General features: G+C 28.2%; 2 protein-coding genes across 2 annotated transcripts; one reads left to right on the top strand and one right to left on the bottom strand.

The window, feature by feature from the left end:
* Window positions 1-443: 443 nt before the first annotated feature.
* On the top strand, window positions 444-2,353 carry LOC136091685 (uncharacterized). Its single transcript, XM_065819393.1, has 4 exons — window positions 444-624; window positions 734-834; window positions 925-1,834; window positions 2,055-2,353. Exons 1-4 carry the CDS (start codon window positions 444-446, stop codon window positions 2,351-2,353), a joined length of 1,491 nt encoding a protein of 496 aa, XP_065675465.1.
* A 19,342-nt stretch (window positions 2,354-21,695) lies between these two features.
* LOC136091684 (THAP domain-containing protein 1-like) lies at window positions 21,696-22,325 on the bottom strand. Its single transcript, XM_065819392.1, has one exon. It carries the CDS (start codon window positions 22,323-22,325, stop codon window positions 21,696-21,698), a length of 630 nt encoding a protein of 209 aa, XP_065675464.1.
* Window positions 22,326-24,422: the final 2,097 nt, after the last annotated feature.

The following is a 24,422-nucleotide window of genomic DNA, read 5'->3' as shown; positions in this document are numbered from 1 at the left end:
CACCTGTTGAGGGCACACAAACACAATCTACACCAGTCGAACATATAAATATATTCGATGATCCTATTCCAGATATATCATCTTCAATTTTAACTCCTTCACCTTTTATTGCAACTAATACATCAATATCTCGAAAAGAATTAAATAATAATTCTATTGCAAATAGGATTATGTCTTTTGTTCCTGATAAAATTAAAAAAACAGCTAATGAAAAGATTGAAGCATTAAAATCTAAAGTTGTAGAGTTGTATAATAAGTATTACAAAGACCCAATAGAATTTAAATTAAAGAAGTCATCTTTTTAAAATGTGACAAAACAATTTACAGTTTAAGGGATAGAAGGTTACGATGCTTTATCCTTCATAAATGCTGCTAAAAATAGTGCTATTAAAGTGCTAAACGAAAATAGAAATTCAAAAGTTTATATAGTTCTTTATTGTGAAATGGAGCGTACTGATATTAAAACAGAAGAAACAATAATCACATCTGCTCCATTTAGAACGAATAATCGAGTTGTATTAGAAACAACAGATTTAGACGAGTTTTATGAAACATCAAAACAGAAAATTTTAGAATCCTTATCATCCTTTTCAACAGTTAGGATCCTTATAATCCTTTTCAACAGTTAGGATCTGGTTGGAGATTTGTTTCTGTTGAAAATATGGATATATATATATTATTGAGTATAATCCTATTAAAGCTAAATCATAAATTCCACTTGATATAAATTTAGCAACTAAAAAAGCAAAAATTAATATAAAAAATGAAGATAATCAATGTTTTAAGTGGTGCGTCACAAAAGCATTAAATCCAACAGATAAAAATTCTGAAAGAGTAGATAAAGAGCTTAAAAATCAAGCTGAAAAATAAACTGGGATAAAATAGAATTTCCAGTATCCTTAAATCAAATTACACAATTTTAAGAAGAACAATACAGATATCAGTATCAATGTATTTGGTTATGAAAACTCAGAAGTTCATATATTGCATGTATCAAAGAATAATGATCGCAAACATTTAACAGATTTACTATTAATCTCAAATGATGAAACCAATCATTACTGTTTAATAAAAAGTTTAAGCAGATTACTTTCATCACAAACATCTAATAAACATTGTAAAAATCGCTATTGTAGAAATTGTTTATTGGGGTTTCATTCTGAAGAATCATTATCTAGTCATAAAACGTATTGTGAAACACATGATTCAGTACGTATCAAACTTCCACCACGAAATTCAACAATGCAATTTACTAATCACAATAAATCAATGAGAGTTCTGTTTTTACTATATGCTGACTTTGAAAGTTTTATCAAACACATTGACACTTCTGAACCAAATCCGAATGAATCTCATACTAAACAATATCAGAAACATATTCCAAGTTCATTCTGTTATTATATTAAATGTTTTGATGAAAGTTTTTATCAAAGCAGTTCAGTCACATTTACTGCAAGTAGTGAAACTGATGATGTTGCACAAAAATTTGTTGATAGTTTACAAGAAGATATTAAGAAAATTTGTGATATGAATAAATTTCCAAAACAGGTGATATTTACTCCTGAAAACAAGCATGATTTTAATGAAGAAACAGAATGTCACATTTGTGGAAAAGATCTTGGAAAAGATAAAGTACGAGACCATTGTCATATTACTGGAAAATATAGAGGTGCTGCTTATCAAAATTGTAATTTAAATTATAAAATTCCAAAATTCTTTCCAGTACTATTTCACAATTTATCTGGTTATGATTCTCACTTATTTATTAAGAAATTATCACGAGGAAAATTGAGTTGTATACCAAACAATGAAGAAAAGTATAATTTTCTTCATTGTTTTACAACTCAATTTTCTTCTAGCTTTTCTAGAGAAAATAAAATTGAGTAAAAAAAAAAAGTAAAAGTAAAAGAAGGTAAGAAATTTGAAGTTAAACGCGAACTTAGTTTCTTAGTTATAGATTTATGCCTTCAAGTTTAGCATTCCTAGTTTTGCCTTCTGCTTTATCAAAGAATTTAGCAAATATCAGTGTAAAAATTTTCGAAAATTATATTTAGGTAAAGAGTTAGATTTGTTACTAAGAAAAGGTGTATACCCATATGATTGGGTTGATTCTATTAATAGATTTAATGAGACACAATTACCGCCAAAAGAATCATTCTTTTCAAAATTAAACAATGGAGATATAAATGACGATGATTACTCACATGCACAAAATGTCTGGCATGAGTTTAATTGCAAAAAATTTAGAGATTATCATCACTTGTACAATGTTTCAGATGTGCTTTTACTAGCTGACGTCTTTGAAAATTTTAGAGATGTTTGTATGAATTGTTATAAATTAGATCCTGCTTAGTATTACACATCACCAGGATTAGCTTGGGATGCAGCATTGAAGAAAACAAAAATAAAATTACAATTGCTAAGTGATTACGATATGATACTAATGATAAAGAAAGGTATAAGAGGTGGAATTAGTATGATATCCAATAGGTTAGGAGCTTCTAATAATAAGTACATAAGTGATGAGTATGATCAAAGCAAACCATCAACATTCATCCAATATTTAGATGCTAATAATTTATATGGATGGGCAATGAGTAAACCACTTCCAACACATGGTTTTAAATGGATGGATGAAAATGAAATAGAAAACTGGAAATCAATTCCATGTATACTAGAGGTAGATTAAGATTACCCTGAATATCTACATGATAAACATAACGATTATCCACTTGCACCTGAAAGATTAAATATTGATAAAGTTGAAAAATTAGTGCCTAACTTGAATAATAAGAAAAAGTATATAGTACATTATGAAAATCTAAAACTATATGAAAGATTAGGATTAAAGATTACTAAAATTCATAGAGGAATAAAATTTGAAGAAAGAACATGGCTAATAGAATACATTGATCTCAATACAAACCTTAGAACTAACACAACGAATGATTTTGAAAAAGACTTTTTTAAACTCATGAACAATTCAGTATTTGGAAAAACAATGGAGAATGTTGAAAACAGAGTTGATATTAGATTAGTAACAGACAGAAATGAAGCTATTAAATTAGCATTAAAACCGAACTTTGAAAGTAGAACAATATTTGATGAAAACTTAAAAGCAATACATATGAACAAAAAGCAATACAAAAGAACAAAAATAAAATATGCTAAACCAATTTACTATGGAATGTGTATATTAGATTTGAGCAAAACACTAATGTACGAATTTTATTATGATTACATAAAGAAAAAATATGCTGATCGAGCAAAACTATTATTCACAGATACAGATTCTTTAGCATACGAATTTAAAACAGAAGACTTTTATGGTGATATTTCTAAAGATGTTGAGAACAAATTTGATACTAGTAAGTTTAACCCAAAGCACCCAGCAATTAATAATGTAGATTTTAAAGTTGGTGTTAATAAGAAAGTAGTAGGAATGTTTAAAGATGAGTCAGGAGGGGCACAAATTGAAGAATTTGTAGGGCTCAGATCAAAGTTGTATTCTTACCAAGTACACGGAAAAGATAACAAAAAATGTAAAGGAGTAAAGAAAAATGTTGTTAAAAAGTATATAACACATGAAGATTACAAAGATTGTTTATTAAATATAAGAGATCATATTAGGAAATTGAATGTAATAAGATCATATTCACATGAAATTTACACAGAAGATATCAATAAAATAGCATTAAGCGCAGAAGACGATAAAAGAGTTATTTTAGAAGATGGTATACACACATTATCATATGGACACTACAAACTAAAAGAAAGTAATTTATAAGTTAAATAGGTCAAAGAGCCCAAATAGGTCAATTAGGCAAAGAGGTCAATAAAGAGCCCAAATAGGTCAAAGAGCCCAAAAATATAAATATCTATAAATAAAAATGGAAAATAACAATTATAAACTTAGTAATGTTGAAGGAATAATTTTACCAAATGAACCACTAACAAATTTTCAATTGATAAAAGCAGCAAAAAAATTAAAAATAAAATAATTTAGAGGTGTATTTGTAAGAGGTGAATTACTTAAAAATACACAAAGTAAAGAATGTGGAATATTAAATACAGGAGATTCAAGTACGCAGGGATTTCACTGGATTTGCTGGTACAAAGACGGAGATAAAAAACTAAGTTTTGACTCTTATGGACTACCACCGCCCGTTGAAATTGTTAATTATTTAAAAAGTCTTGTTTATTATAATAGTGAAAGAGTTCAATTTGGAAATACCTCATTCTGTGGTCACTTGCGTTTATATGTTTTAAAAAAACTAGATGAAGGACGTGACTTTCAGAATATTATTAATAGTCTATGGCAATTTTTAAAAAAAATTTTTCTTTATATATAAAATGCCAGTTGATATATTCTGTCACGATACTACTTCATCTGTAACTGTAGATGGTTTAACATTATCTCAAGCTACTAACTTGTTCATTAGGAGAGATGGACAAAATAATGCAACTAGTAATATTAATATGAATTCTAATAAATTAATAAATGTAGCAGAACCTACTAGCTCACATGATGCTGGTACAAAAAATTATGTTGATAATAAAACAATTAATCTTCATGAATTAAGAATAACACCAAATTCAAGTTTAACATGCCTTGAATTAAAATCACAGACTATTCACCAAATACAGGTGCTGATGCAACATCAGTTTTTGCACAATCTTCTGGTCCTGGTATTCTCAGAAAACTATGGTTAGCATTCCGAGGATTAGATCCTAATCATAATGTTCCAGGTAATGTATTTCTTAGAATATACGCAGATCATACACTTTGCATAGGAGATTATTCTACTTCTACAGATAGTGTTGGAGATAATAATATTCCTTTAGCTTGCAATTTATTATTTACACCTCTAGGTGGTTCATTTTATGCAAACTCTTTACAAGATTGTAATGTGTATACAGCTAATGCAATAGGAAGACACTTTGCGCTAGATTTACCATTTACTACTAGTCTAGTAATTCAATTATACAATAAAACTAATCAAAACGTTACATATTGGATACAACCCCATATTACAATGACTACATCAGTACCTCAATCATTGTCACCTAATAAATTATACTCAGAAACATTTAGATTTATGAATACAACTTATGGTAAAGAATATATATTATTAGATGCTCTAAACGTTGCTGGTCAAGGTGTTTATCTTAATTATATTAGAATGCATGTTATTGGAGTATCTGGAAATTGGTGGGAATCTAGAGTACGCATATATGATGCGCACAATTCACCAGTAAATACTAACTCTGTTATACAACCTTGGACACCATATGACGGACAGGGTTATACAGTATTTCAGGGATTTGATCAGAATAGTGTATGTATATACTGCTCATCTGGTTTAGAAGATTTTTATCTTTCTTTGTGGAACAGTGTTAATATAAATTCATTTAATATTGAATCATCTGTGCTATTGTATCAATCAAGTAGTGCAATTAGTTATACAACTACTATCTCATTTCACAGATATTTTACTGATTCCATGACTAGTGTTCCTACTGGAAAAAGATTAGTAGTTACATTAAACTCTGGGGATGCACAAATTGGAAAATATGGAAGTTTTCATGTAATAGGGCATGCTTTCTTTCACGCTTAGCTAGGTTACATTTACGCTTAGTACCTCAATGAGATATAGCTTAACTTGAAAACTTAATTTAAAATTACAAAAAATAGCTCAGAGTTTGTAAGAGAGTTTGTAACCATAATATATTAATATATTAATATATTATTTTGGCTCAGAAATTATAGAAATGACTTATGAGAATATAGATATGTTTATAGTTGAAATATGATATGAGTTTATAGTTAGAGATATAGTTAAAAAAAAATGAGCCAGAACGCCCTTTTTATACTACTAAGATGGCTTGGTGACAAGACAATTGTGTCTTCTTCTTGCCTCAGCCATTGTTAAATTTTAAATACGAAATTTATAAATATGTATTGAAGGCAAACTTACAGAAAAAAAAAAAGGCAAGATCAAAAAGAAGAAAAACACCGACAGCTCCATTCCGTACTTTTAACTTCCAATTGAAATCAACTGAGGAATTAATTTTGAATCTTTTTTATTGCCCAAATTATTGACAATACCTGTAACTGTTGCAAATGGGAAAAGAGTTTTTTACAATCAACAATGTATCAATCTAGATTGACAAAATTAGCATTTTTAACATTCGAAATTTAAATTGCTCAAAATTGACTTCGATAACCTAATAAAAGAATTCACTGTTAGAAATATTAGAAAATTATAACTTTTTTTGCTTTTTTAATAAATGGTTAAACTTTTTCATAACATGTTTTTTTATATTATTCTCTACCCTTTTTTGCATTGGTTTAAATTGAGTTAAAGGGAGTTGTAGAATTCTTGCTAAGGGCAGTGCCGTCACTAAGGGGGTGCGGGTCGCATGGGGTGACACCATCACAACCTGACAGAGAGGGGTGACATCAAAATAAAAAATGCAAATATGACAGAACTACTTACGCTTGTGTTAATTTATTTTTGCTTTTGGCCTAACTAATAATTTTTAGATTTTGATTTTTCGATATTCTTTACTAACAACTCTGCTATTTCTTCATTTCACACAAAAATCTTTCGTTTTTTATTCAAGATCATAAGTTTGTAATTTGTATGCCCCAATTTTTTTTAAAACATTTTTTTTTTCCAGCAATTCGAAACCCATTTTGTCGACCCTGTTTGTGAGGGGTGTAGAGAGGTGACAATAAGACTTTACCGCACTGGATGAAACCAACTCCAGCGACACCACCGGCTCAGTGCACTTGCTGTGCTAAAATAACTACTACAAAAATATAAATCTAATTAAAAAAATTGGGAAGAAAATAAAAAAAAACTCAACTTTTGGGAATGATATTTTTTTGAGAGAGAAAGTTTACATAGTAAAAAATAAGTTTGAAAAAAATAGTAATTGAAAAATAACAAAGCCATGATTGTGTATTATGTAAGTATTTCGCTATAAAGAATTTTTTTACAAAATTAGACTTTTACAAAATGTATATACACGGCTGGGGCAAGAAGAAGACAAATTCAGTTTTATCGCCAAGCCTCTTCAAAACAAGAATATAAATAACAAAAAAAAAAGTCTTACTGCTATCGCAATTTAATATATGCATAAAATATATATATAAATGCAAATATAAATAATACTTTTTATATATATGCAATTTGATTTTTTTTTAAACTTTTATTTATTGAGATTTTGAATTTAAAAATAAATAAAAATGAGATAAAACATGAACATCAAAGAAAGGCAAAGATTCAGATTAAAATCCAAAATAAATATGATCAAAAATAAAGTAAATAACAAGTAAATAAAATGAGTGATTACCTTGGTTACTCTTATTTAAAAGTTTCATAAAAAGTCTAGTTCGTTGTCAATTATCAAAAGTTTATTTTTTATTTTATTTTTAAATTGATCAAGCGAAGGAATTTTTTTAAAGCATTATCCAATAACGTGTTCCATAATTTAGGTCCTCTGATTGCAATCGAAAACTTAGTAGCAAAATAATATGCTTTAGGTTGAATATAATTGTTATTTGAAAATCTTGTTCGATATAAATGATTTATTTTTTCAAAAAATGAATTAAATAAAAATCTACTTTGAACATAAGTATAAGAATATGATATAAATTAAGTTGAAATACGTTGAGTATTTTGAATTTATTAAAAAGAAATTTAGTGTGCAAGCAGCGATCCACATTTCCATTTCTTATCCACATTTCTTAATCCACATTTCTTACTGCGTTTTTTTGTTTAAATAAAAGCCTTTTATTATTAGATACATTAGTGCTGCACCAAGCAACGTTAGTGTAATTGAGATAGCAATGAATAAAAGAAAAATAAATAAATTTCAAACAAGTTTGGTTTAACAGCTGTTTGGCTTTATATAAGCGCCTATATTTTTGAGACTCTATTATAAAACTACATCTAGAAACGACAAAGAACGCTCTCTTTTGACATAAGAGTTATTAATGAAAAGCTTAGGAAGTTTTAAGGAAACGTTGTCTTTATCATGAAGACGATGGAAGTAAGTATATTTTGTTTTTTTAATATTTATGGACAGTTTATTCGATAAAAACCATTCGCTTAGTTTCGCAAGCTCTTTGTTCATTGTTGCAAATAAAAAATTAATATCTTTATTAGAATAAAATACATTAGTACCATCGGCAATTAAAATTGAGTTTAAGATTTTGAAAAATATACATAGAATTGATCCTTGGGGGACTCCGCAGTTAATTGTCATTAAATCTGTTTTTTCGCCATCATATAAAATGCATTGATTTCATTCTTCAAATAATTCTTAAACCAATCTAAGTTAGAATTTATGATACCATAATTTTTAAGTTTATATAGAAGAATATTATGATCTACGGTATCAAACGCTTTGTTTAGATCAATAAAGACACCGTATGCTCACCACCTGCCTACCCCCCCTCCCCACCTCTCCACCCTAGGATCAAAAACGACTTGATTTTATAAATATTTATATCTTTACTATAATGAGTAAAATTAGTGCACAATATAAAATTATGTTATACAATCTTACGTATAAAAGTGGTGTTTCTATTACGAAGGAGCGTATGCCCACCACCTGCCTACCCCCCCTACCCACCTCTTCACCCAACCTAAAAAAAAAATTATTATTTTCAAAATTTGAACAATAAATTTAAAAAATAAATTAAAAAATTGGAAATAAATTAAAAAATAAATTCATACCAGACAACCACCAAATATGGGAGGTTAATGTAAAACTCACAGCAGATATGTTGATGATGTTTTAGTACTATAATATCAAAAAATGTTTCAATTCTTGACATATCTGATTGAATATTTAAAGTACAACAGCAAAGAAGTAAAAAACATATTCCACTAGATAGACACTGGCTAAAAATAAAAATAATATTATAGTTTTAAATCAGTTTGCTATATTTAAACATACAAACTTAACCAGTTGAAGCAGATGATGATGGTACTAAAAAAAAATTTAAACAAAGAAATCATATAATATAATATGTTTTTTATTTAAATCTTAATGCAAAGATGATAAATATTGTCTTACCAGTTTGAGTAGGCAGAGGTGGCACTAAAAACGAAAGCATAATACAAAAACAAAAATTGCAAATATTTTTTAATATAAACTCATGTGGCAAAGTTGATATATATAGCCTTACAAGTTGCAACAGATAAAGAAAAAAAAGCATAATAATAATAATAATAATAAATACTTAAATCAATTTTCAAAGAAAGAAAATATATGTCATTACCAACTGGATGAAATTTGCGCTAAAATAAAGAAATAGGCATAATAAACTAAAATCAAATTCTTGTAATAATTTTCCAATTACAAGTTCACTTTATACACCTTACCAATTCGTTCAGATGACGATGGCACTAAAAAATAAACATAAAATAAAGCCACGTTTTAAAATTATTTGGTTGTTAAAAAGTAAAAATATGTAAACCTTACCAGTATTAACAGAAGATAAAACTAAAAAATAAAAAATACATTACATTATCTTGCAATTATATATGTAAATTATTTGTCGATACTGGAAAATATTTGTTATTTAAGATCTATTAATTCTTATTGAAAATATATGACATTACCAACTGCAACAGATGCAAGTGGCACTAAAATAAAAAATAAAATCTTGTATTTATTTTGTAATAACAATCATGTTGAAAGGTTTAGATTATACCTTACCAACTTGTTTCGATGATGATGGCACTAAAAAATAAAAATATAAAATACTATAGCATAGACTTACAGTGGGTGCTCATATTATTAGAAACACGACCAAATTTTAAAAACTTGGTGAATAAAGTTCAAAATTAACAAAACATTTTAACAAAATATTTTTTTTATTTTACAAATAGTATGTATGTACCTTTTACTTTTCTTACTTTTACTTATCTGGGAGTTTGGCAACATTGCATTTCATCTCATTATGAAGTTATAGGGTTTTTCCCGAATTTTGACAATTTTGGCAATTATACCTGTGTTGTTGTCGCGTGAAGTGCTGTTTGAGTATTGCTCTCTTTTTAAAGTTTCCAAAGATTTTTTTATTGTTTTGTTATTGAGTTCTATTTATGTGTCTATTTTTTACAGTTAAACATGATTAAATCAATATTTTTACATATAATTTGACTTCTATAACGGTTTTCTAGAATCACGTGTGTTTTTCAATATGGGAAAGGCAAAAGATGTTTCACCCTCAAAAAAAAGAGAAGTTGGAGCATTATTGAAGAATACTTCTTATTCTCAAAGGTGTATAGCATCAATGACAAAGGTTTCAGTGGCAACAGTCAACCGAATAAAAAAAAATCTGGACAAAAATGCTGATTATACTCCTCAACGAACAGGACATTGTGGTAGAAAACGGCTAGCAACGCCAAGAGACGATAGAAAAATACGAGATATTTGCATAGAAAATAGGAATAAGCCTAGGCGAATACTAACTACTTTAATACAAGATGCTGGAATACCAGTATCTCCAATGACAGTTCGTCGCCGACGCAAAGAACAAGGATTTAGATGCTGTCGACCTGCTAAAAAGCCTAAGCTCACTCTAGCAATGCAACAAAAACGCCTTGCTTGGGCTAAAAGTCATCGGCATTTGACCGTCGATGACGGGAAAAATGTAAGTACTTCATTTATAATTGTACACATTCCATTAAGAGATTTGCCTACATTAAAACTTTGACTTATAAGTTTTTTTGATGTTGTTTAGGTATGTTTCTCGGATGAATCGACAATCCAGATATTGATGAACAAATCACAGTTTGTGCGTAGACGAGCTGGAGAAAAATTCCACAAAGACTGCATCTTAGAACGTGTAAAGCATCCTCTAAGTATAACGGTATGGCCTGTCATTAGTGGACAGGGAACAGGGCGCTTATATATCGTTGAGGGAACTATGCGCCAGGACCAATACATAAAAGTTCTTGACACAAGATTGGTACCACAGTTGAAGGAATGGTTCCCAAAGAATCAAAAATTTACATTTATGCATGATTCTGCCCCATGCCATAAAGCAAAAAAGGTTACAGAGTACCTAAAAGCAAAGAAAATTCCAGTGCTACCATGGCCTAGAAACTCACCAGATTTAAACCCTATTGAAAATCTGTGGGAGATCATGAAAAGGGAAATTGCTTCTAAAATGATCACCAACAAAATACAATTAATTGAAAAGATGATCAAAGTCTGGCACAATAACATAGATAATCAAAATAATGCAATAAAATGCATAGAAAGTATGCCAAGACGTGTAGAAGCGGTAATAAGTGCCAAGGAAGGGATAACAAAATACTAAAATAAATCACCAATATGTAATCTTTTGCTTGTAGAATAGTGGAATTATTTTAAAAAAAATATAAATAAGTATGTTCTTTGTAATAAATATAGACCGCAACACTCAAAAGTTACGAAAAAATAGTCTGCAACCATTTTATTTCTATAATAAATAACCTTTAACACATAATTTTCAAAAAAAAGACAGTGTTTCTAATAATATGAGCACCCACTGTATATGATAAAAAAATGTTATATGAAAAACTTTATATGAAAAAACTAAATAATATAGCACAACCTTAAAATAATTTAGAAATTAAAATCATATATGAAAATAAAAACATAAAACCTTACCCATTATAACCGATGAAGTTGATACTAAAAAATAAAAAATGCAATACACAACATAACTGTATAATTATTTAATAATTGAAACCATACTTAAAATTATTTGTAATTAACAATATATATATACATACATACATACATATATATATATATATATATATATATATATATATATATATATATATATATATATATATATATATATATATATATATATATATATATATATATATATATATATATATATATATATAAACCTTACCAACAGTAACGGATGAAGATGATACTAAAAAATAAAAAGACAATACACAAAACAACCTTACAATTATTTTATAATTAAAACTATACTGAAAAATAATAATATATAAAACTTGCCAACAGTAATGGACGATGATGATACTAAAAAATAAAAAAACAATACACAACATAACCTCACAATTATTTAGAAATTATAATCATATTGAAAAGTAAGAATATATAAACCTTACCAGCAGGAATAGGCGACAGTGACATTAAATATGAATTAAATGGCATAATACAAGTCTCCTTCCCATTAATATATATATATATATATATATGTATATATATATATATATATTTATATATATATATATATATATATATATATATACATATATATATATATATATATATATATATATAGATATATAAATATATAACAATTTTATATATATAAAAATCTAACTGAAGATATATATATCTATATATATCTATATATATATATCTAACTGAAGCCGAAAGATAACTCGATCTCCATCTAAGACAAGAAAGAAACAGGCTTAATGCAAATCTTGAAACAAACTCTACATTTCGATATGGTATCCGCGGTAACCAATTGCAAAAGTTCAAGAAAAATCAAAACTGTGCTTAAAGCACCTTTATCACCTGAAAGGATAACAGAATTAAATTGTATATATCTGAATGCTACCTCACTCGAAAATAAGTTAGATGAATTAAAGGTTGTAACTAGTTTGTATTGTCCTAAAATTGTTGGAGTAAGCGAAACATGGTTCAAAAATAACTCAATTGTAAATATCCCTGGGTACAATATATACAGATATGATAGAACTGGTGATCGTAGAGGCGGCGGTGTATGCTTGTATATAAAAAATTCAATAGATTCATACGAACTGGTTGACACTGATTTTAGCATTAGCAAAATAAAACAAGTTTGGGCAGTAGTTGGCCAAGATAAATACCTAGTTGGTTGTCTATACAGACCAAACTACTTTGTTGATATGGTAGACTTTGACAATATTTTTAAAATAGCAAGAAGATATGTTGAAGATGTACTAATTATGGGTGATTTCAATTTCCCAGCTATTAAATGGTCAAATGGTAGTATAGCATCAATTTTAAATGACAGTGGCATAGAACATAAATTCTATAAAACTTTAAGTGATACTTTCCTCTATCAACATATAAACATACCAACTTTTCAATTGGCTAATGGCTCAACCTCAAATGTTCTAGATTTAATATTCACAACAGAATCTGGCAGTGTATATGTTGTTGATCCAAGTTTTGTGCTTGGTGACATAAACAAAGGTCATCAAATTATTTACTTTAAATTCGTCTTAAAAAATAATTTCAGCAGATTAGCTTGTAGTAACTTTAAGTTTTTGTATAGCAAAGCTAAATTTGATAAAATTTCTAATTTTATGTCCAATATTGATTGGGTGAAGTTGTACGAAAACAAGACAGTGCAAGACATGTACAATGAATTAATTTACTATACCACTGAAGCATGCAATTTGTTTGTTCCAACCATAGATATTTCACGAATCAAAAGCTTAGCAACTCCTTGGATTAATAACGAAATCAAGCAGTTAATAAGAAGAAAAAGAAATTTAAGATACATAAATTGTGCTCACAGATAGAATGATGTTAAACTGACCAAAGAATAGAAACAGTTATGCAAATTAGTTAAAACAGAAATATACAATGCTCGACTTTTATTTGAAAAGAATCTAGTGTTAACCTCTAAACTTAATCCTAAACTGTTATATAAGTATTTAAACAGTACAAATTCAATAAAAGACTCAATAAAGGCCTTGAGAATGCCTGATGGCAATTTATCCCATGAACCAAATAAAATTGTTAACTGCCTAAATAAGCATTTTCAGGATGTCTTTACTATTGAAGAAAAAGGAGATCTTCCACCTTTTTATCTCGAATTAAATAATGTAATTAAATTTAAGAATATTGAACCTGATGATATTAGCTTTGAGTTAGTTTTATCTAAACTTAAATCACTAAAAGACAATAAATCACCTGGAGCTGATAAACTTTGTTCAATAGTCCTCAAGAATTGTGCTACATTGTTTACTTTACCACTAACTCTTATATTTAGAGAATCACTTAAAACCAGTCAACTGCCAATCTAGTTCAAGTCAGCAAATGTAATACCTATATATAAAAAAGGTGACAAAACAGTGGCCAGCAATTATCGCCCTATTTCACTAATTTCTATTCCTTGCAAAATATAAGAATCTATTATAAGAGAAAGAATTGAAAAACATCTCGACGAAAACAATTTACTAACAATCCAACAGCATGGTTTTGTAAAAGGAAAGTCTTGTACCACAAATTTGTTAGAGACTCTTGACTTTATTTCTTCGTGCAACAGTGATGGTATACCTGTTGATGTAGTAATGCTAGACTTTGCTAAAGCTTTCGACAGTGTTCCTCGCAAGAGACTCTTTGCTAAATTTAATGGCTTAGTTCTAAAATGGATGAAAGCTTTTCTAAATAATAGAAGACAAAGAATAGTTCTAGGTGAAGTTGTTTCTGAGTGGGTTGAAATTTTTAGTGGCGTGCCACAAGGGTCTGTTATTGGACCCTTAATGTTTATTATATATATTAACAATCTGCCAAGTAAATTAATGAATAAATGCAAATTGTTTGCTGATGATACTAAGATTTTGTCCTATTATATAGAGGATTCTTTTTGTTGTTTACTCCATAGTGCATAACTACACATATATCAACATTAAACTTTAAAAGCCAGTCTTCTGTCCATTTAAATGATGTATTTAAATCCCTATATGAAATAGGGTGTACTTGAGGTACACTCATCAGAAATTATCGCCCTATATGAAATAGGGCGATAATTTCTGATGAGTGTACCTCAAGTCTACAGAGGGATTTAAATACATCATTTAAATGGACAGAAGACTGGCTTTTAAAGTTTAATGTTGATATATGTGTAGTTATGCACTATGGAGTAAACAACAAAAAGAATCCTCTATATATTAATGGCATAAAACTACCAGAATCAAACAGCGTAAAAGATCTAGGTGTAATATTTTCTAAAAATCTCAAGTGGAAAGATCAAGTTATTTCTGTAACAAATAATGCAAATAGAATGTTAGGTCGAATTAAAAAATCATTTGCAAGATTGGACTGTCATTTACTTAAATCGCTATACATAACCTTTATTCGTCCATTTCTAGAGTTCTCAGTACCAGTATGGTCCCTATTTGATTTATAATTATTTAAACAAAAATTGAAAAAACAGAACAATAAAAAAATTTTCTTTTAATATCTTGATGAAAAAGCAAGAAAAGTAACAAAAAGAAGGTGACAAAAGTTATCGTACGCTATCAAAATAGTACACTTTGATAAATATTATGGGAACTAAACTTATATTTTAGTATCGTGTATTTTGTCCTTTAGCTTTTACAACAGCAGCAAGACGTCTTGGCATTGATTCAACGAGTTTTTTTGTAATAGACGGATCGATTGACGTCTTTACAATTTAGACTTTTAATTGTTCAATGGTGTTTACACCTGTTCTATCTATTCGTCTATCGATTTCATCCCATAAATGTTCTATTACATTCAAATTAGGGCTTTGAGGTGGATGATTTTGTATGTCCCAACCTTATTTTTCCATAAATTCCATCACATCTTTGGCCTTATGTTTGGGATCGTTATCTTGAAGAAAAACGAAGTCATCACCAATACCAAAATTACGTGCTGATTGTTCAACATTTTCTTTAATAATATGTTTATAGTAATTTTTATTCATATTTCCTTCAATAAATACTAACTTTCCAACACCTGCTGCCGACATACATCCCCAAACCATTACTGATCCATTTCGGTGTTTAAATGTTCGGACTGTAGTTCCATTTTCTAAGCAATTTTTTGATGAACGCCATACACGAATTCTACCATCAGATCTTTTTACATTAAATTTAGACTCATCTGTCCATAAGACTTTATTCCAGAATGAGTCTGGCATATCAATGTACGTTTTAGCATAGTTTAATCGAAGCTTACAATTTTTATCACTAATACAAGGAACCATTCTTGGAACGCGACTCACTATTCCTTGTCTTTTAAGACTTCGAATGACTGTTTTTGGACTAATTTTAACCCCCAAATCGTTTTCTATTTTGCAAGCTAAAGTTTTGGCACTTACAAAACGGTTTTTCTCGATTGTGGAAGCTAAGCTTCGTTCAGCACGCTTATTCAGTTCTTTTGGACGACCACTTCGGGGCAAATCAGCTAATTTTCCTGTTTTTTTGAACTTGTAAATAATTGAAGAAACTGTGGATTTTTTAGAATCAACAATTTTTGCAATACAATTTAAAGATTTTCCTTCATTCCAATGCTTAATTATTAGCTTACGAATTTCTACAGTGGTCTTAACCCGTTTCGAGCTCATTTTACTTTTTTTTAACCAAAAAATTCATTTAAAACAATTGAAAATAATCTTAAAGTGTTTATAGTTTACTTTATTTTCAAAAACGTATGAAAATGGTGGACATAACGGTTTGGAGTTAAATAAATATTAGTGTACGCCAAGTGTACGATAACTTTTGTCATCATCTTTAATGTACTTTTTTCAAATTTTGAGCCTAATTTTAATGTTATTTCAATATAAATTCCAAAAAATTCATAAATTAACAAAATAAACACTATTAAAAAAAAAATTATAAATAATTTTCTTAGCGTACGATAACTTTTGTCACACAGTGTATATATATATATATATATATATATATATATATATATATATATATATATATATATATATATATATATATATATATATATATATATATATATATATATATATATATATATATAATAAAAATAACTACTGAGCTATTGAAAAAAGAAAGTAACTAACTGATGTTGTTGGCTGACGCCATTTCACAACTTAGAGCATCTAAAACAGCGAAAGAAATATTTAAGTTATACATAAAGGTTTAGATAGTGGCCAAATAATAATTTAAAAATAGTTTAATTAATTTATATAAAAAATAACTTATTTATTAGTTATAAATTATAATCTAAAGGCTTTGCTTGTTAAATAAAGACAACGGTCAAACTTCAAATTAGATATGATTCATAACTAATTTGATTCATATATAAATTATATTATGAATATGATACGAAATACTATGTGGAACCTTTATTTTCTTTCTCCGTTTTGTTTCTAAATGAAATATAAAATTTAAGTCTTATTTTATTATTTACTAAAAACCCTTTTAATAAAACAATTTCGTTTAAATTTACATATTTTTAAATCATATTTTCACTATAAAGTATCTAGGTTTATAATATCAATTTATGAAATAAGTTAAATATTGCTAATAATATTATTAATATGAATGTTATATATAAAAAAATATATATATACAAATAATCAATGGACCCCTCTGTCTCCCGCGCTAACAACAAGGAAAATGTAAATTAGGTAACAAAAGTGCAGCAAGAAATAGGGTGACTGCTACAAAATATTTTTCAACGAAATTTGGCAGGTGCATAGATAAATGAATAACTTAAAAATAAAAATTGAATAGATAAAATATAGACTATATCCTGGACATTTCACCACAGAAGTACAACTAAAACTTTGACATCAATAAACTCGGTAATATATTAATTGAGTATAATTAAAACCAAATTAATAATAAGCTTCAACTATTCTTCTTTCTAAAAATACTCTATGTTGATAACGAATACTAAAAAGTTATTTCAGAAAGCCTTCCTCAAGCACGCTAACTTTGAAGAGACTGCGAGAATCGTGGCACAAAATTTTAGCACAAAATTCGGTTCCGTAAAACGCAATTGTCACGTACCTATTAACATGGATACTGAATTTAATAATTCTTCCTTCGTAAGTTCATGATTAGGCATAATAGCATTATTTGATGTCACGATTTAAAGCTCATTTTAGATGGTTCAATTTTAGCGGCTAAACTTTTACCAACATTAACAAAAAAATAATTAAGCGTTTCTGCTACCATAGATTTATCAACAACTAATTTATTATTGAATTTGAGATTTTTTGGCAGAGCATTTCTGTCTAAATTTTTCTAGCCATTTACTTCCTTAATAACGCGCCATGTGTTTTGTGAACGATTACTTTTTATTATTTAATCTGAATAGTAATTAGTTGTTGAACGTCTCAAAATTAACTCGAATAAACGTTTATAATTTTTATAGTTAGTTTCATTTTCTAGTGTTCTTTTTTTAAGATATTTGCAATATAATCGCTGTTTTATTTTTGAATATTATTGAAGATTACAAAGAGGTAACGTTTATTAGTCGTTTTGTTACTTTCTTTTTGTGAGAATAAGATTTATTGCATTTATTTAAAATAATAAAAATTGGAACGATCTGTACGCCTTTACACACAGTTAAATAAAATTGACCAAAACTCTCAGTAATAGTTTAATTTGATTTCTCCAAAAATGTGAGAAATCAAATCCAATGATATATTAAAAATAACTAGATGTCTAACTGCCGTAAATCGGCATTAGAAAAAGTGAAGCAAAAATCGGCCATTATGGGGGGCAAAATCTTTACGCTATTTATCAAAACAAAACAAATACGAAGCTTAAGATTGTTTAATTTAATGTAATCAATAAAAAATCGATACACAGATATCTGAAAAATTTGATGTTATTTTGATTTAAAATTTAATAATTAAGTAAAATATGCTCTTTTTTTTTGTTAAACATTTCAAAATCATACTTATTTCATGTTTTTTTGATTTTAAATTTAACATTTAACTCAAATCTTAGATTTAGTTGGATTTTAATCTATAATCTATTAACATTTTATGCACCTGTTAGTCATTAATTACCCTCCGCAGTAATGCTAGGAGGTATTATAACATAACTGCAAGGTAAACAGAGTCAAAAATTGTAATGAAACATTTTATAAAACTGTTTTGACTATTAACTAAGCTCTGTGTGACACAACTTGGAGGTTCCTTCTAGAAATGTTAGAATTTTATTTATGGTTAAAAACTTCTTGTTATCATAAAAATCATAATTACTTTTTTCTATAATTGATTTACCTTCAATAATTAAATAAATTTAGTTCAATGTTATGTTATAATCTAGTAAGGTTTTCAATACAAAAAAAGCTCCATTGGTATTCAGGTATATAAAGAATATCTTTCCTTTGAAATAAGAGTCTTTCAATATAAATAACAAATCAAGAAAAGTAACAGTTAATAAAATTTAATTTAATATTTTTATTTATATTATTTTAACAAACACACACACACACACACACACACACACACACACACACACACACACACACACACACACACACACACACACACACACACACACACACACACACACACACACACACACACACATATATATATATATGTATATATATGTATATATATATATATATATATATATATATATATATATATATATATATATATATATATATATATATATATATATATATATATGTATATATATATATATATATAAACTGAATTTTTAAGTAATTTATTATCCTTTTATAGTGTTTATTTTATATTTATGTTATAAGCCTTTGAATGTAATTAATTTATTAGATTGTTGACGTAGACCAATCATTAATTTTTTTTAAACTTTTTCTGTATATAATTGGCCATATCTTTGCAGTCTGATTTAAAAAAAGTCATTTGCTAACATTTTATCAGTTGTGTGGAATGCATGTCTTCAGTGACAGCTTCATGCTCAGCATCGTGTTCATTTAGGTCTTTAAAAAAATGTTTTTCACTAATAATTTTATTAACTTCATAAATCATTTTCAGTTTAAGTTTTCATTCATTTTTGGTTTTTTTAAATTGTCACCGCAAACATAAATTTTGAAAACACTCTCGCATACTATTATAGTTTGTATAACATCATTTCTTGGAGCAATAAGCCCACCCCTATTTTTTATGTTAATCATTGAAAAAACTGATGTTCCATAAGAATGTTCCACAAAATTGTTTTGGGAAATAAGTGAGTTTGCACACACAGAACATGTTATCTTTGATAATAATCTTCTTACAATAAATCCAGATATATATCCTAGTATTGCTTCCTTATAGATAGAGGTATTATCAAGATTATTTTGAATTGTAACAATATCAATATCAAAGTTTAAAAAATCTGTTTCAGGATTTGAATAAATTGCATATTTTTTACTCCACTTTAATGCAAAAATAGAGCCATTTGCAATATCCTCAAATGTTAAACAATTTGCATGCTTTGAGCCTACAATAGAATTGCGCAAAAGAATTCTTTTTAAAGATGACTTAAGTTGGAGGGCATCTGGATTATTATTAAATCCATTCATTCCACGAATACAAGAGAACAGTAACTCAAGATGATCTTGTGAAAATTTGTATGTAAAGCAAAATTTAAAAGGATGAACATTTAAAGTCAAAAGCTCATAGGCTAAGTGTTGAAGACTTTTTGCAGCCACAATTAACCCTAATACAAAGGTTTTTCTCCTATGTTTTAATAATTGAGTACCATTAACATCTGTCAACTTTGATAAGTAGTTTATTATTTGATCAAAAGTTGCATTCCTATAAGGATAATCATTCAAAAAAAGAGCTTTCTTATACGATTTTGAAAAAAGATTTTTAGAGTTCAGCATATCAAATAATTTGTCGATGACCCTTATAAAATTTATAGTTCCTTCAGCATGCTTGAAATTTGGATGTTTGGAAAACATCAGAAATTCAATTGCATCTGCAACTGAACTACTAAGTGTTTGTGCAGCAAATTTAACATTCATTTTGTGACGCTGGAAATAAATATGTTTTATTGAGATTTTATTTGCAAATTTTTATCCTTCTTCTTCCTGTATTTCATATAAAGCTTTTATATAACTCCATTTGATGTATTTCCCATCACAATCCTTAAGTACCTCTAAATCACATAATGCATTTCTAGCTAATTTTAGCATATGACTTGGGTCAGGGATTACATACAAGTAGTGATTATAGCCTTCAAAAGTAAATCTTCCATTAATTTTTTCTTGTCTTTTCCCGTATGTACATCCTAGTGATGCAACAGAATTAAAGTTAACATTTACACCATTAAATGTAATGCTACGTACATTAATTTTTTTATCAGAGGAAACTGTTAATGCTTTTTTAATAAGACATGAAAGGTTTTCAGTTGTTATTTTACTACACAGTATATAGCCAATAGGTGTTTTCCAATGACCTCGTACTCCTACCATGATAAATACCAATGCTTCTGTAGCTGGTGTATCTGGTTCAATTGCAACAACATCTTTTCCATAATATGTAAATCCAATAAATCGACCTGTCTTTTTATCGTATAGAATTGATGTTTTGATTGCCATTGCATCTATAATTAATGCACAATCTTTATAATTAATGTCAGTATCTGCTTTTATACTAATATAACTTAAAACATCTTCAAAAAAAACCAGGTTCAAAATCTACAGAGGAAGTCCAGTTGGCTAGAGAGCTTGAAGCAGGTTAATGGAGTACAGGATGTAGAAAATTGTATGCTTTAGGTGAGTAAAAATGCAGAGTTATTGCAAATTTTTTAATTTCATCAGTATACCTATGCCCTTTTGGAAGTGAGGTATTGTTTTTAAACTGATTTTTTATAATATCAAAAGTCAATCCACTAAAGTTTTCACAAAGAATATTAGCAGCATCGTCAGAAACATTTTTTTTTTTCTTAGATTTTTTAGCATAACCTTTAATGAATTTATTTTTTTTCTTTTCGTCGCAACTTTTGTTTAAGAATTTTATTTTTTGCCTTTAATTTTGCTTTAGTTGAACTTGCATTTGTCGATAATGTACTTTTAGAAATAATAGTATCATCATTAATAATTTTGTTACTACTTTCGATAATATTAAAGCTACTATCTATATCCACCTGGCAATCAATACTCTCTGTTGTTTTTAAAATAACACTATTAATATAAATTTCGTTACTATTAGCAGCAACATTATTGTTATCACTTATATCCGAATGGAAATCGATGTGATGGTGACTGCCTGTTTCTGAAATTTTTTTAATGAGTCTCTTTTTATTTTTTTGTGGCGATATAGAACTAAATTTTCTTTTGACTTTTGGTTTTGAATCAATAATAACAGATGGCACAGAAAAAGGTTTTAATTTAGGCTTGTTATTAAAATCAGGTATGTAATCTGAAGGTAAAAAGTGATCACTACATATGCGGCTGTGCTCAGTAGGAATAAATGTTTCACGTTTTATAGCAACAATCCACCTTTTATAAAGTTCCCTATTATTAATTGGAAATTTATGAAATGCTCTGTTGTCGTTTTTCATTGCTCTATTTGTGCAACCAGCTGCAGCACAAGAATTAACCATGATTTATAAATTTTGAATATTAAATATCGAATATTATTTGATCCAAACAACCGTGATTTACTATTTTTTAAATTTGCCCCCCATAATGGCCGATTTTTGCTTCAAAAAATACGCGGAAGTTAGACATCTAGTTATTTTTAATATATCATTGATCAAATCAGGCTATTATAAATGTACTATTACGTCCGAGAGAAAGAATCATTTTTTAAGTTTTCCTTTTTTGGCTCATTTTGGTGATATGGCTGCTTTTCAAAATTTTAAATTTTTACAGCATGCAAAACATAAAACTAAGCAAACAAACAAATATATTCAAAAAAAAAAACATTTGTCAATAAGTTTATGCTAAACCTCAAAGCCAACTTAAATTTCTGGTTTCATTTTCTTAGAGCGATATTGATTTTTGGATTGCTTATATTTTAAATTTTTAATGTTGTCATAAAAAAGCATATTTAAATTTCTGGGAAACGGTAGCAATGTTTAGTTTTTTATTTAAATTTACAAGAATTAATTAAAAGAACTCTCTTGTAAATAAGATGAAAAAAATGATCAAGCAGCCACACAAAAGGTGAAAACCATGAAGTAGAATAAAGCTTAACTTAAAACCTACAAGAAAAAAATAAAAACTTCCATACCAGCCTGGATCCAGGAGGGTAGCAGATATCAGCGGTAGATATCTGTTACATCATGACACTGTTTAATACTCTGACATTTTACAGTTGTTATTAAAATCAGCCGCTCTGAGAACTATTACAGAGTTTGGAAAACCTTACTACGGCCGGCCTTAGGACTATTTAACTGAGTTTCAGACTGTATTCTAATGAGCAATCAACAAGAATAGCTACATAGCTATTATCAAAGGAAGCACAAGCTTCAGAGTAGAGCCAAGAAGATCCAGCATTCATAATTACAGGCGAAAAATAATGTAATACAGTTTTACAGGTACTCCAGTCAAATAAATGAGTAAGGGGTGCAACGCTGGTTAACAGAATTATTCTGAATACTTTTTTTTTATTTTCTTTTTGTTTAAGTCCCCTATGAAATTCTTACGGCCTTATCACAGAGCACCGCGGATGAGCATTTAATCGGAACTTTACGCCTCCTTCCAAACCAATGTCGCAAAACTTGTCAAGAGGTGATCCTTTATTTCTGAGGCAAGTGCGCGATCACTGCGCTACGGCTGCACAAATGTCCACCTAATACCCACAAATGTCGACCTAAATGTCTACAAATGTCTACAAATGTCCACCTGAACCAAATATACCTAATGTCCTAGAAACGTTCTACAAGGCAATAGCTAGATGAAGTCTTTTTCTTCTTTACAGAATTAATTTAGTTTACCCGTAATAAAGAGTAAATCGAAAGGTTTTTTGATAGAACTTTTAAACATTTTTATTTATCATACCATTTTGTTTTTTATTGCAATAAATAAAAGGTTTTATGAGAATAATCTGAGGTTCTCTGTACATTTTCACACCCGTAAAAACGAATTGAAGTATCTAACTACAGAGATAGCCAGAATGTTTTTTATTTACAGTCGATTTGTTGCATAAAATTTGAATCAATAAAAAAACTGGCTACCTCTGTAGTAACGTGAACTGCTCCATAAATCATCGCGGACTAAATTAAACAAGAAAAACAATTATGCTAAAATTTTTGGCTTTTCTGGGCTTTTAATCAATTAATTATAACACTAAGTTGAAAATAGATACCCATTATGCAGAACTTCAATTTCTATCATAAGCAATTCAAAAAATTTTTAAAAACATGTGTTTTTTTAACATTCCCGCTTTTAAAAAACTAAAAATTGAAAACAAATTTAGATAATCCTTTTCTAATAAGAACCTAATTTCGTAAAAAAAAATATTTAATAAGTTAAAAATGGAAAAATCTTTAAGAAAAGTAAGTAAAAATATATTTCCGCTTAGTAGCGCGTAGCGCGGCACGGATATATATTAAGGTTGTTTACGGAAGCTAAAAGTTAAATTTTCGATAAAAAAAAAAAAAAAGTTTTCTAAACTCTATTTTTGTTTCGGTAAGTTCAAAATAATTTCAAACTAATTAATTTTGCATCGAAACGATTTTTTCATTTCGAAATTG

The sequence above is a fragment of the Hydra vulgaris genome, chromosome 15, assembly GCF_038396675.1.
Source record: "Hydra vulgaris chromosome 15, alternate assembly HydraT2T_AEP".
Classification (NCBI taxonomy): domain Eukaryota; kingdom Metazoa; phylum Cnidaria; class Hydrozoa; order Anthoathecata; family Hydridae; genus Hydra; species Hydra vulgaris.
This window is presented reverse-complemented; position numbering and strand designations above follow the sequence as displayed.